Source organism: Herpailurus yagouaroundi, unplaced genomic scaffold, assembly GCF_014898765.1.
Source record: "Herpailurus yagouaroundi ecotype Mexico unplaced genomic scaffold, PumYag 163, whole genome shotgun sequence".
NCBI classification, from domain to species: Eukaryota; Metazoa; Chordata; class Mammalia; order Carnivora; family Felidae; genus Herpailurus; species Herpailurus yagouaroundi.
In genome coordinates, this window is record NW_024412404.1 from 37,212,293 (window position 1) to 37,224,017 (window position 11,725).

At 53.4% G+C, this 11,725-nt stretch overlaps 1 protein-coding gene and 1 long non-coding RNA gene across 4 annotated transcripts; one reads left to right on the forward strand and one right to left on the reverse strand.

Annotated features, from left to right (window-relative positions):
- Window positions 1-428: 428 nt before the first annotated feature.
- On the reverse strand, window positions 429-11,717 carry LOC121037070 (uncharacterized). 2 transcript variants are annotated; one of them, XR_005793597.1, is made up of 3 exons: window positions 11,544-11,673; window positions 3,473-4,316; window positions 429-2,500 (listed from the first exon to the last, which is right to left on the reverse strand). It is a non-coding gene; the product is annotated as an uncharacterized LOC121037070 (long non-coding RNA). The 2 variants fall into 2 exon arrangements; XR_005793596.1 differs by lacking the exon at window positions 429-2,500 and having other exon boundaries at window positions 3,441-4,316; window positions 11,544-11,717.
- On the forward strand, window positions 1,544-11,307 carry ANKRD2 (ankyrin repeat domain 2). 2 transcript variants are annotated; one of them, XM_040486043.1, is made up of 9 exons: window positions 1,544-1,649; window positions 5,145-5,246; window positions 6,060-6,218; window positions 6,318-6,440; window positions 8,175-8,273; window positions 8,604-8,702; window positions 9,894-9,992; window positions 10,099-10,197; window positions 11,010-11,307. In XM_040486043.1, the coding sequence occupies exons 1-9, from the start codon at window positions 1,563-1,565 to the stop codon at window positions 11,157-11,159; spliced, it is 1,017 nt and encodes a 338-aa protein (XP_040341977.1). In that variant the 5' UTR covers window positions 1,544-1,562; the 3' UTR covers window positions 11,160-11,307. The 2 variants fall into 2 exon arrangements, with proteins under 2 accessions (XP_040341977.1, XP_040341978.1); XM_040486044.1 differs by having other exon boundaries at window positions 6,333-6,440; window positions 11,010-11,305.
- Window positions 11,718-11,725: the final 8 nt, after the last annotated feature.

Here is an 11,725-nt window from a genome sequence, read left to right on the forward strand (position 1 = left end):
AGCCCCGGAGCCAGTTCTGGTGTGGGAGCAGGTGGGTGTAAGGCCTCCCCGGCTGCTCTGTCCACAGCAGAGACTGCAGGAGCCTCGAATCACTAGTGTTCCAGGCCCTGTGTTCTCACGGGTCCTTGGGAAAAACCACTTCACTGCTGAGCCCACTCTGCTTATCTTTAAAGTAGAGACGATGCCGCCTGCCTCGCCTCTTCTTCAGTTGCTGGGAGGATTAAATGGGATAATGGATGTGAAAGTGCTTTGGAAGCAGAGGCAGCATCTCAGGAAGGCGGCGTTAGTAATCCGCGGGTCTGCTCCCGTGGCACACGGGAGGGTGCCAGCTGCCCGCCCCAGCCCCTCGGCCAGCCCCCCAGGACTGAGGTGTGTGCGAAAATCCTAGGGCTGCTGCACTGCGCCCTCGGCAATGGAAAAGAAAAATCTCTGACCAATTTAGGTTATGAGCATTTGTCAGCTTGCCAGCAAGGGAACCAGAGAGGAAAAGCAGCCAGTGCCTGTCCTTCCTTCAGGAAAAGTGTGCATCTAGTCGGAGGGGGACCTTTGATCAGGTGGCTTAGCTAAGGGCAGGACGCTTGAGCGTTACAGAACCTGTGGCGTCTGTGGCTCACTGGCAGGTTAATCCTGGGTCAGGACGACCCGGGGCTCACTCCCACAGTTCTAGGTATGGAGCTGAGCAAGTTCAGGTCTGCTTTTTCTCCACTGACAGTTTTCCTTCTCAGCGAGCATGGCTGGACCTCGGTCAGGGTGGCCTGACAAAACTGGGAGGAAATGGTGTCCTCGTCAACTGGGCTTGGCACTGTACTCTGGCCCTTTTCGGGTGGCTTCCTGAAACCCCTCTTGAAGCAAGACTTTTTCAGTTTTGCAGAGGCCTCCTGAGACAGACAGATGGGTCAAAGTTTGTCCGAAGCTAATGGACATGCAGCCACGTACAGTGATGTCTCGCTAGGGGGCGCTGTGGGGCCCCAAAGAGGCAAAGGCCTGCTTGAGCCGCAGGCGAAGGGGGAGGCATCTGCTCTCACTCCTGCCCATCGCCTTGACACTCCAGCCCAGACATAACAGAGTTTGCCTCACCCCAGGGCAAGCAGGGCCTGTTCATGACAGCTGGGGACCCAGGCCTGTATTGGGTCCACACCGTTGGCTTTCAGTTGCCCTCACTGGTACTGGCTGGGCAGTTTCCAGGCATCCAGCAGGTGGCACTGCCATCAAGGTTAGGGGCAAGCCAGCGGGTTCTTTGTGCCTCCCAGCTGTCCTGGCTAAGGCTCAGCTCTACCCAAGCACTTAGGACAGAGGCTGGGCAGGCTCCTTCCTGCAGCCCCGCTCTTGGGGTGCTGGGTCCTTCAGCTCTAATAGGCAAGGGGGTGGGGGGGGGGCAAACTGTCCCTGCCTCCCCCAGCTCCCTGGGGCTGCCCGGGGTGAAGGTGACAGGTGGGGGAGGCAGGTGGAGAATTGGGCCGGTGAGCTCATGGCAAAGGCGCCCAGGGGGGGGGGGGGGGGTACCCTGGCTTATAAAGCCCCTGAGGCCCTGTGGCTTGCAGAGGCTGGTTATAGACGGCACTATGGAGGGCTCTGAGGAGGGCTCTGAGGCGGTGAAGAGGGCCACAGCGCTTATCGAGGAGCGGCTGGCACAGGAGGAGGAGAATGAGGTACAGGCACAGGTGTGGGGACCCAAGGGGTTCTAAGGAGATCCAGCTCTACTGTCAAGGGCCACCACATCTGTAGTGGGAAGGAGGGCAGGTGTCCCCAGCGGCCCAATGGCTCCACTCCAGCCTCAGTGGGCTCCTGGTGGAGGAGGTTGCTAGCCGTGGGTGACTGAGGCTTCAACCCCAAGAACTGAGAGACCACAGGGTGGGTGAGCCACGCGGGGTTCCCGAGACCCTGCCACACACCTAGGCCTCGAGGAGGTGGTCCGGGCTGCACAGAGCGGGACAGCTGAGATGCTGTCTGGGAATGTGGGAGTGTGGGGCCCGGAGATCTCCCACAGCTGCTGGGTGGGAGGCTGGGATGGGAGAGACTCCAGCGTTTGGTCCCTACAGAATAGAGACTGGGAGCAGAGCGAGGAAGGGTGCTGGGAAAGGAAGCACGGGTTTTCCCAGGAGTACCAGCCCCACCTGGGGAGGCCTGTGGAGCATGTGGCTCTGGGCAATTCCATTTTCTCTGGGATAAAGAAGTTGGTGGGGGGGGGGGGCCGGGAGGAGGGTGCAGGCTTGTCTCCTCTTCATTCCATTTAAACTAATTCTCGACTTAAGAGTGCTCTGCCAAGTGCCAGGTGTTGGGAGGAATAAGAGAATCAGTGAGGCCAGCCCGTGCCTCCTTACTAAGCCCACATTCATTTTAGCCAACATCCATCAGGCGCACAGTCCACTAAGAAACAGGCAGTTAGGGCGCCTGAGTGGCTCATGTTGCTTAGGTGTCCGACTTGATCCCAGCTCGGGTCTTGATTTCAGGGGTGTGAGTTCAAGCCCCATGTTGAGCTCCACGCTGGGCAGGGAGCCTACTTAAAAAAAAAAGAAACAGGCAGAGTGTAGACACGGTGAAATAGGGGTGTTCAGTCAGAAGTGAAAGAGCACAAAAGGTGGGTGAGTCGTTCTGACCATGGGTGCTCAAGAACTCTTAGGGGCAGGATGGCATTTGAGTGGGGCCTTCAAGGCTCATGAGCAGAGATCAGGAGGGGAGGAAATTCAGGCTTAGGAAAAGACAGGCACTGAAGCTCAGGTGAGTGACAGTGGGACTGTCCTGAGAAAGTCTGGTAGTAGGAAGGGGTTAAGGCTGGGCACAAACCAGAGGGGGCCCTGGGAAAGATATTTATTCTTTGGGCAGTGGGGAGCCACTAAGTGTTGCTGAGGGAGGGCAAGGGGCACCATCTGACCTATTTTAGGAAGGCAGCTCTGACAGCCTGAGAAGGACATGTTGGAGGGGAAAGACTGGCCCTAACAGGAATGGGAGGGAGGAGATCAATCAGTTCAGAGGTAGGCTTGGTTCAAAACAGGAGCGACTGAAGGGGGGTGAGGAAGAGGGAAGGACCAGGACTCTGCTGGAAGAAGAGATGAGACGAGGGGCAAGGGTGGCAAGTTTGTGGGGGAAGGGCTTGGGCTAAACCCGCTGCCGAGTCCTGGCTGGGGCACCCCTGGATCTCCAGGAATGCCGCTTCTCCCCCGGCGCCAGGCAGGTGAGTCATGCCATTTCTGGAGGGCTGCCGCTGGACACAGAGACCTTCAGCAAGGGGACACGGAGCAGCCTTCGTCCATTCATTCACCCAACAAATATAGCAGCAGGCTGTCAGGACACTGGGCACCCACAGAGCCCGCCTTCCCACCAAGTGCCTCCTACGTGCCAGGCACCATGCTGAGCACTGTCCAGGCTTTCTTTCATTTGATCTGTAAAACCATCTATGAAGTAAGGTAGGAGTTTGTTCTGTTGTATTTCACCAACCAGCATCCAATTCAATAAACATTTACTGAGCACTTACTGTATGTCAGCCCACAAAGACATCTGAAGCAAGGGACTGTAGAGTCGGGGTAAGGCAAGGGTGAGCATGGGAGTCCGTTGTTGTTCCCGCCAGGCCCCAGCCCAGCAAGGTCCTCAAAGGGGAGCCTCTGTGCAGTCTGCACCCCTTTCTTGGCGTGGGAGGAGAAGGAGAGCCCGGAGGCTGCGGCTGGGGCTCTGTTGTGGGAAGCATATCGGGTCAGGTCATCACTGAGGACTTCGGGGTGGACAGAGTTGCTGAGCCCACCTGTCATCATCCACTTGCTTATTCATTCATTTATCCTCCAAACATTCACCGAGTACCTGCTATATGCTAGGCCCTGTCACAGGGACTAGGGTTACCAAGATGATTCAGACCCAAGCCCACCCTCTTGACGGTGGGACCCGGCCAGACCCCACCAGTAGTAGCCGCAGCCCGAGGTCATCCCTCGTTCCTGGAAGAAGATGCAGTGTTTCAGGGGAGGCCGGCGCCGGGACACCTCAAACTATGTAAAGCCAACGCGGAAAGGAGAAGCCAGGGGGCACCAGGACCTCCCCAATGAAGAGCTGGGAAATCAGCGCCCAAAACCGCTCTTGAGGAGTACAATACCGGAGCTCAGTGGCAAATGCAAAAGGCAGCTGAGAGCTCTGTGAGGGTGGCCATTCCTCCCCATCTGGACTCAGCATCCTCTAACCTAGGCGAATGTTCCCGGCACACAGGCCTTCAGAGATAGCGGTACAGCACTTCACAAAAAGTGGTTTCCTTGAAAACAGGAGGAGGCCACGAGGAAGTGGTCCAGGCAAGTCAAAGATACAAATGGTGAGGAGACTTGGCAGGAGTTTCACCCCTATAATTACAATGAGAATAAGGTTAATGCTAAGAGTCCCTTTAAAGTGAAAGCTAGTGAAAAGTGAAGGTGTAACTCCCATCCCTCAGACTCCCTGAGAACAGCAGGTTTCCAGCTCCAGGATATCATGAAGTGGTAAAATCTGAGGAAAAAAAAAAAAAAAGTTGGTATCTAACAGAGAGTTGCCAAAATTTTTTATTGGTATGTGAATCTATTTAAAAAATAACTATCAACTCTTACCACAATTATTTCATCAATGTGAAAAATTTAATTTTTTAATGTTTATTTTTAAGAGAGAGCGAGCGAGCGCCTGTGGGGGAGGGGCAGACGGAGCCGGGTACAGAGGATCCGAAGCGGGCTCTGTGCTGGCAGCAGAGAGCCCCAGGTGGGGCTTGAACTCAAGAACCATGAGATCACCACCTGAGCTAAAGTCAGACGCTCAATCAACTGAGCCACCCAGGCACCCCCACAGTGAATTTTTAATGCCAGCAAAGTAAAATCACCATCATCTCAGTGCTTTAAAAAGTGAATATATTTAATTTCATGAAAACTCATTCCAGTAACCCTTAAACTTGTTTTGCTGAGGACCCACAACCATCAGTAGACAGGTGTTTGAGCTGAGGTTGGGGTCAGGGTTGGGTTGGGGAATTATGGGGAGTCCTGCTCTGGCCTGCGGCTCTCCAGTCAGGAGTGGGGCACGGAAGGGATCTGGGGTCACACAGGAGGAGGTCCGTAGGGTGCCCTTGGAGTGGGTTGGGAGAGAGGCTCCCTGCCTCCCTGGCCTGCTGAGGGCAGGTCCTGGAGCATGTCCTTTCCTTGGCTCACCAGAAACTCCTAGGAAAGGCCCAGCAGAAGCTGCCCATGGACATGCTGGTGTTGGAGGATGAGAAGCACCACAGGGCTCCGAGTCTGGCCTTACAAAAGGCTAAGGTAAGTGTCAGGAGAACCCAACCTCTGTGCTTAGGGGACAGGACAGGCAGTTAGGGCTTTGCTGCTCCTAGTGTGGTATGAGAACCAGCATCTCAGCACCCCTGGGAGCGTGTTAGCAATGAAGAATCTTAGCCCCACCCCAGACCTGCTGAGTCAGAATCTGCATGTGTACAAGATCCCAGGGAATTTATTTTGGAAGCCCCAAGTTATTGAGTGGCCCTACCGCAGGCACCATGCAGGTGTTAAGGGGCTCAGGGAGACTGCGTGTGCGGATTGGAGAGATCTCCGTGCTCGTAAGAGAAAAACAGTCTCCCAAGCACTATTGTGGAGGATGATCCCATAGGATGCTTGTCTGAAGGACATCAACCAAGCCATACTAGAATTTACCTCTGGGAGAGAAGGGCTTTCTCTTCATACCTCTTATGTTTCTGTATTTCTTTTTAATATTAATCATGTATTACTTTTATCATAACACACACACACACACACACACACACACACACACAAATGAAACTGCATGGAAGGAAAGCTGAGGATTCATACTCCACTCAGAAGGCCTAGGCGAAGGATTGCCTCTGAGATTCTCTCATCCTACCCTTCACCTACGTGAAGCCTTGAAGCTGGTAGCTCTTACGCAGTCCCCTCAAGTCTCCCCTTGTCCCCTGATCTGAGCCATCTGTGTCCCTGTCTCATCTGCTTCTTCTAGTCCTGGATTCTTTCTCCCTTGAGAAGCTCTCCCTATCCTCCTCCCCCAGCTCAGCTCAGGGTCCCCAAGCCCCCGGCATGGGGGTTGATGAACCCCCCTCCATGCAGGGTCAAGAGCGTGTGCGCAAGACATCACTAGACCTTCGGCGGGAGATCATCGATGTGGGTGGGATCCAGAACCTCATCGAGCTGCGGAAAAAACGCAAGCAGAAAAAGCGGGAAGCACTGACTGGCCCCCAGGAGCCACCTCCAGAGCCTGAGGAGATCGTAAGGGTCCTGGGGCGGGGGAAACACCTGTGTTGTCAGGGGCGGGGTGGGGGTGGGCAGGGGGCCTCTGATCACTACAGAGCAGCCCTCCACGACTAGATTCATGCCTTCCAGACTGGACCTGTGGACCAGGAGACATTCCTGAAAGCGGCAGTGGAGGGGAAAATGAAGGTCATTGAGAAATTCCTGGCCGACGGGGGTTCCCCGGACACCTGTGATCAGGTGATAGTCCTACCTGCACCTGTGCCTGACTCCCTTTCAGAACTGCCACCCCCACCCCTCCCACTTGTGGACCTGTTTGAGAACAGGCATTGGGTGTCCTTTAGAAAGGGGTCTTTAGAAGATTTGGGATGTCCTCTTGCCCGTGCGGGAACTTATCTAAATCTTTAGGCCCTTTTCAAGTTGAACCACCTCCAAGGAAACAAATGTCAGGTGGTCCTTTAGGGAAGAAAGAGGAATAGAGTTAAATTTAAAAAGACAAAACGAAGAATTTGAGGCTCAGATCCCATCTGTACGGGACCTTAGCTATGAGACCATTGCTAGGTTCATTACCTCTCCATGCCTAAGTTTCCTTCCCTATAAAATGGCCTATTTCCCTCAGAGCATGTCATGGGGATCAAACAGATTAATGCCTTAATAAGTCATTATTGAATGAAGGAAAAAACTATAAAGCACATACTAGGAAATTATATTATTTTTGTGTTGCATTATATAATATGCTTCCCTTTAAAAGTTATTTTTATTTTATTGTGGAATACATATAGCATGAAATGGCCATTTTAATTTTTTTTAATGTTTATTTTTGAGAGAGAGAGAGACAGAGTGTGCATGGGGGAAGGGCAGAGAGAGAGAGAGGGAGACACAGAATCTGAAGTAGGCTACAGACTTGGAGCTGTCAGCACAGAACCCGACACAGGGCTCGAACTCACAAGATGTGAGATCATGACCTGAGCCGAAGTCAGACGCTTAACTGACTGAGTCACCCAAGCGCCCCCATTTTAGCCATTTTAAGTGCACAATTCAGAGGCATTAATTACATCCACCATGTTGTGCAATCATCACAACAATTTTCAAAACATTTCCATCATCCATCACACTTCGTTTTGTTTTCCCTGAAAACTGCCTCTTTCACACTTGGTACGGTGCTCTTTCACACTCATATCCCAGGATTAAGCAAATTTATGGTCACTCCCTTCAGCCTGTATCATTGTGGGCTTAGACTGCATGGCCTTTCCATTCTTTAGACTCTGGAATCTGAATCCTCTCGGTCTATCCAAGCACCTCCTGTCCCTGAGCACTGTACCAGGTGCTGGGGCGGGGGGAGGGGGGTGTGCAAAAAAGGGAAGACCAGGGTTGAGGGTAGAGGGAGACTGGTGTATAGCCAGATCTTTAGACTATGGAAAGATATGCCCCATGGCTTGAGTGTTTCAAAGATCAGAGCAAACTGCTGAAACTCGTTCCTTCTTTGGATCAGTCATTTGTGTGCACCTGCTCATTCTGACCCTGGGCTAGGCACTGAGGAGAAGCAGAGTCTAGTAAGGCTTGGCTTGCCTTTCAACACCCTCTCACCATGGAAGGTTCTCTGGGTCACCCAAGGCACAGCTCTGGCCCAGAGGTTTCAAGATGATGGCACTTGAGTTGCCTTGCCTCTTGAAGGAGTAGCAAGAATTCATCAAGCACTCACAGGAAGTGAGGGCAAAATAGGCATTCCTGGCAGAGGGAACAGCCTGTGCCAAGGCCCAGCGTGACATGCTTGGGAGAGGGCACATTGAGAAGGTCAGGGTTCCCAGGGCATTAGAGGGCTCCGCAGCTGGTCTAGATAGAACATGAAAGGCAGGACATGGCAGGACATGGAAGATAGGGGGACCGAGCCTAGGGGTCAGAATCGAACAGGGTTAAGTCCTGGGTCTTAGCTTGGGGCCAGAGATCAGGCCCTGACAGTCTCTCTGGGGACAGTTCCGCCGGACAGCATTGCATCGAGCTTCCCTGGAAGGCCACATGGAGATCCTGGAGAAGCTTCTGGAGAGTGGGGCTACTGTGGACTTCCAGGATCGGGTGAGCCATAGAGCAGGTATTGGGCGGGAGGTAGGAGGTAGGCCCAGCACCAACAGACCCCCTCTTCCCATAAATCTGTGCCAACCTGGAAGACACTCTTGCTTCCTCAGGGGCCAGGCCTCATCTCTAGCAGATTGTATGACCTGGGGCCACCCTTCGTTAATTTGGCATGGACCTGAGGGTTCTCCTGCTCTGCTTGGTCCATAGCCCAGGCATAGGCATGCCCCAGCCCCTTCCCTGCCCTCTTTCCCTCGATTCCTCCCACCCTCTTGGCTGGGGTCCTTTCTGCTAGGCTCCTTTCTTCCCTAAAGCCCCATCTTTCCCTTCTAGCTGGACTGCACGGCCATGCATTGGGCCTGCCGTGGGGGCCACTTGGAGGTGGTAAAACTCCTGCAAAGCCGAGGAGGAGACACCAACATAAGAGATAAGGTGGGGCAATAATGCTCACAGATATTAGGGTAGCTGGAGGGGGAGGGCAAGAAGCAGAGAACAGAAAAGCCCAGTAGGGCAGGAGGGTAGTGAGCTAGTCTGGTTTCTAGAGGGGCTGCAGAGCCCAGGGAGGGGTCCTTGCCATCAACTGTAGGTCCTTGGGGACCACCATCTGGGGGTGGGAGCAGAAGGGCAGGAGAGAAGAGAAGAAATCCACTATCGGGGGGCTTTGGGATCACTCAAAAGATGCAGGATGTGTTCATCCATGCAATTCTTTATCATCCTTTATTTATCTGTCCATCCATCCATTCATTTATTCATCTGTTCACCCACCATTTTTCTGTTTATTCATTCCTTTGTGTATATCCTTGAACAAGTGACAGATAGGTTCAAGACAGCCTCTGAGCCTATGTTATTATCTGTCAAATGTTTTACAGAATTATTATATAATTAGACGTGAAAGTGTATGTAAATTATTTATTCAGCATAAGGCTGATGTTTTGTAAGCTTCTGCCATGCCTAATACATGGTCATCCCTCAGTAAATGGCATCTAGTATAATTATTTATTTTTTTTAACAATTTGGAGCGTCTTTTTTTTTTTTTTTTTAAGTTTATTTATTTTGAGAGAGAGAGCCAGGAAGGGGCAGAGAGAGAGAGAGAGGGAGAGAGAGATTCCCAAGCAGACTCCACACCATCAGGACAGAGCCCAACGCAGGGCTCCATCCCACAAACCGTGAGATCATGACCTGAGCTGAAATCAAGAGTCAGATGCTCAACCCACTGAGCCACCCAGGTGACCCCAAGATTTTTTTAAAGTAATCTCTGTACTCAACATTGGGCTCAAACCTACAACCCCGAGATCAGGAGTTGCATGCTCTACCGACTGAGCCACCCAGGTACCCCACATCTATTATAATTATTAAAAGAAGGGCAGAGGAGTAAGCAGTTGCTCACAGCTGGGTGAGAGAGGAACCATAGAAGGCTTCCCAGAGAAGACGGCATGAAATACTTCAGAGTTAAACCATTGGATAAGATGGTGGAAACTGTAGCATTCCCAGCCCCTCCAGGACTCAGGTCTTGACACTACGACTCAGGGAAGGGACTAGGCTGGAATTAGGACAGCCTCCCTTCCCGGAGGCACCACAGTCCAGGCTCCTTCAGCTAGCAGTTCCTGTTTCCTCCCCACCCAGCTGCTGAGTACCCCCCTGCATGTGGCAGTCCGGACGGGGCAGGTGGAGATTGTGCAGCACTTTCTGTCCCTGGGCATGGACATCAATGCCAAAGACAGAGTGAGTGTCCAGCTTCCCTTCTGCTCAGCCACCCCAAGGGGGTGCAGGCAGCCTGAGGGCTCCCACACGCCCCCATGGGCCACACTGAGTATCACACTGGCTCTAGGAAGGGGACAGTGCCCTGCACGATGCTGTGAGGCTCAACCGCTACAAAATCATCAAATTGCTGCTTCTGCATGGGGCTGACATGATGACCAAGAACCTGGTAAGTTCATTCCTTCCCAGATTCAGTAATCAGTGTGCACGACTCCCCCAGCCTCTGTGCCAAGAACTTGGAGGAAATACAGAGCCAAGCAAGACTCAGCCTGCCCTTGGAGCACCCTCACAGTGGAAGCTCTCTTTGGGCCCCTGGAGATTTGGGGACCACCCACCTTCCCAACTCGCTCTTATGCTTGCCTCTGTCTAGAGTGCAAGTGCAGAGAAACGGACAGGAGGGGCAGTAAGAGGACTTCCCAAAGCCCCCTCCCAAAAGATGCAAGGAAGTCCTAATGTCCAGACCCAGGGAGGCCAAAATCATGGAGGGACAGAGCTAGAAGGAACCTAACTAAGCACTTGGTTGGCGCAACCACTGCTAGCACACTGTGTTGGCCTGGCGGGCCTGGAGTTCTCCGAGGGTCCTATATCCCCTAGCCCAAGCTCTTCTTTGGGGCCCAGTGCAATAGCAAAAGAGGGGGGAATGGGAAGGTCCCCCTGCCTCAAGAAAGGCTAAGGAGATAATGGGAAAGTCAGGACGATGTGGGGAGGAAGTAGATGAGGGCTTCTCAACCACAACATTATTGGTAAGTGGGGCTGGATAATTCCTTGTTGTGGGGACTGTCCTGCGTATTGGAGGCTTTTAAAGCAGCATCCCTGACCTCTGTGCACCATATGCCAGTAGTTTCCGCTCCCCTGATGGTGACAACCAAAGCCACCTCTAGACACTGCCAAGCGCGTCCAGTTGGAAGCCCTGGTTTAGATGAGGGCGCCTCCTGGTACAAACTTCTGAACAGTGACGGCATCTCCTCTTGGTTCCCCCAGGCAGGAAAGACCCCCACGGACCTGGTGCAGCTGTGGCAGGCTGACACCCGGCAGGCTCTGGAGCACCCAGAGCCAGGGGCAGAGCAGAACGGGTTGGAGGGTCCTGCTGAGAGTGTGCAGGAGACCCCCCAGCCTGTGCCAGCCCAGTGAACACCTGCCCCTGGCACCCGGGCTGTCCCTTGGGTACAGCCAGAGGATCACAGTAATGGCCCCCAGAGCTGACAACCCTGCCATTCTTCTGCATACGACCCGGGCACCCACAAGCTACCGCAATTAAAAAAAAAAAAAAAAAAAAGTCGTTTTTGCTATTTGTGATGTTTGTTTCTATTTGTGTCCGAAATGTTTAGGAATGAAGGAAAACTTTGGAGCAAGGGCAGGCTCAGGGAAGAGGGGAACTTAGAGCCTTTCGGTCCGGGCCCTGTTGCTTTTCCTACAGGGGTGTCTTCTTGCTTCTTTCCTGCCAGCCCTCCTCCCACATCCCCAGCGCGGACCAGCTTCCCCGCGCACCCATCCCGCCCCTCCCCCGCTCCGTACCGGTGACCGCCGTCCTATGGGGCTATGTGGCCAGCACAGCCTTGTCACGTGGCAGCCCGCACAGGAGGAGCCTGGCGGGGGTTCAGGGGCTCGGAGAGCTGTGTGCCTCGCTGCTGCCGCTGGTTCTCCCCAGCCGCGCCTCCCGCAGGGCCGGGCCTGCTCAGCCAATCAGCTGGCTTTGG

Bases quoted from the DNA above. Each gene is read 5' to 3' on its own strand.
- ANKRD2 (XM_040486043.1), top strand. From the start codon at position 1,563: ATGGAGGGCTCTGAGGAGGGCTCTGAGGCGGTGAAGAGGGCCACAGCG. The intron at 8,703-9,893 runs GTGGGGCAATAA...CTCCCCACCCAG, and splicing joins ACACCAACATAAGAGATAAG to CTGCTGAGTACCCCCCTGCA. The intron at 9,993-10,098 runs GTGAGTGTCCAG...CACTGGCTCTAG, and splicing joins ACATCAATGCCAAAGACAGA to GAAGGGGACAGTGCCCTGCA.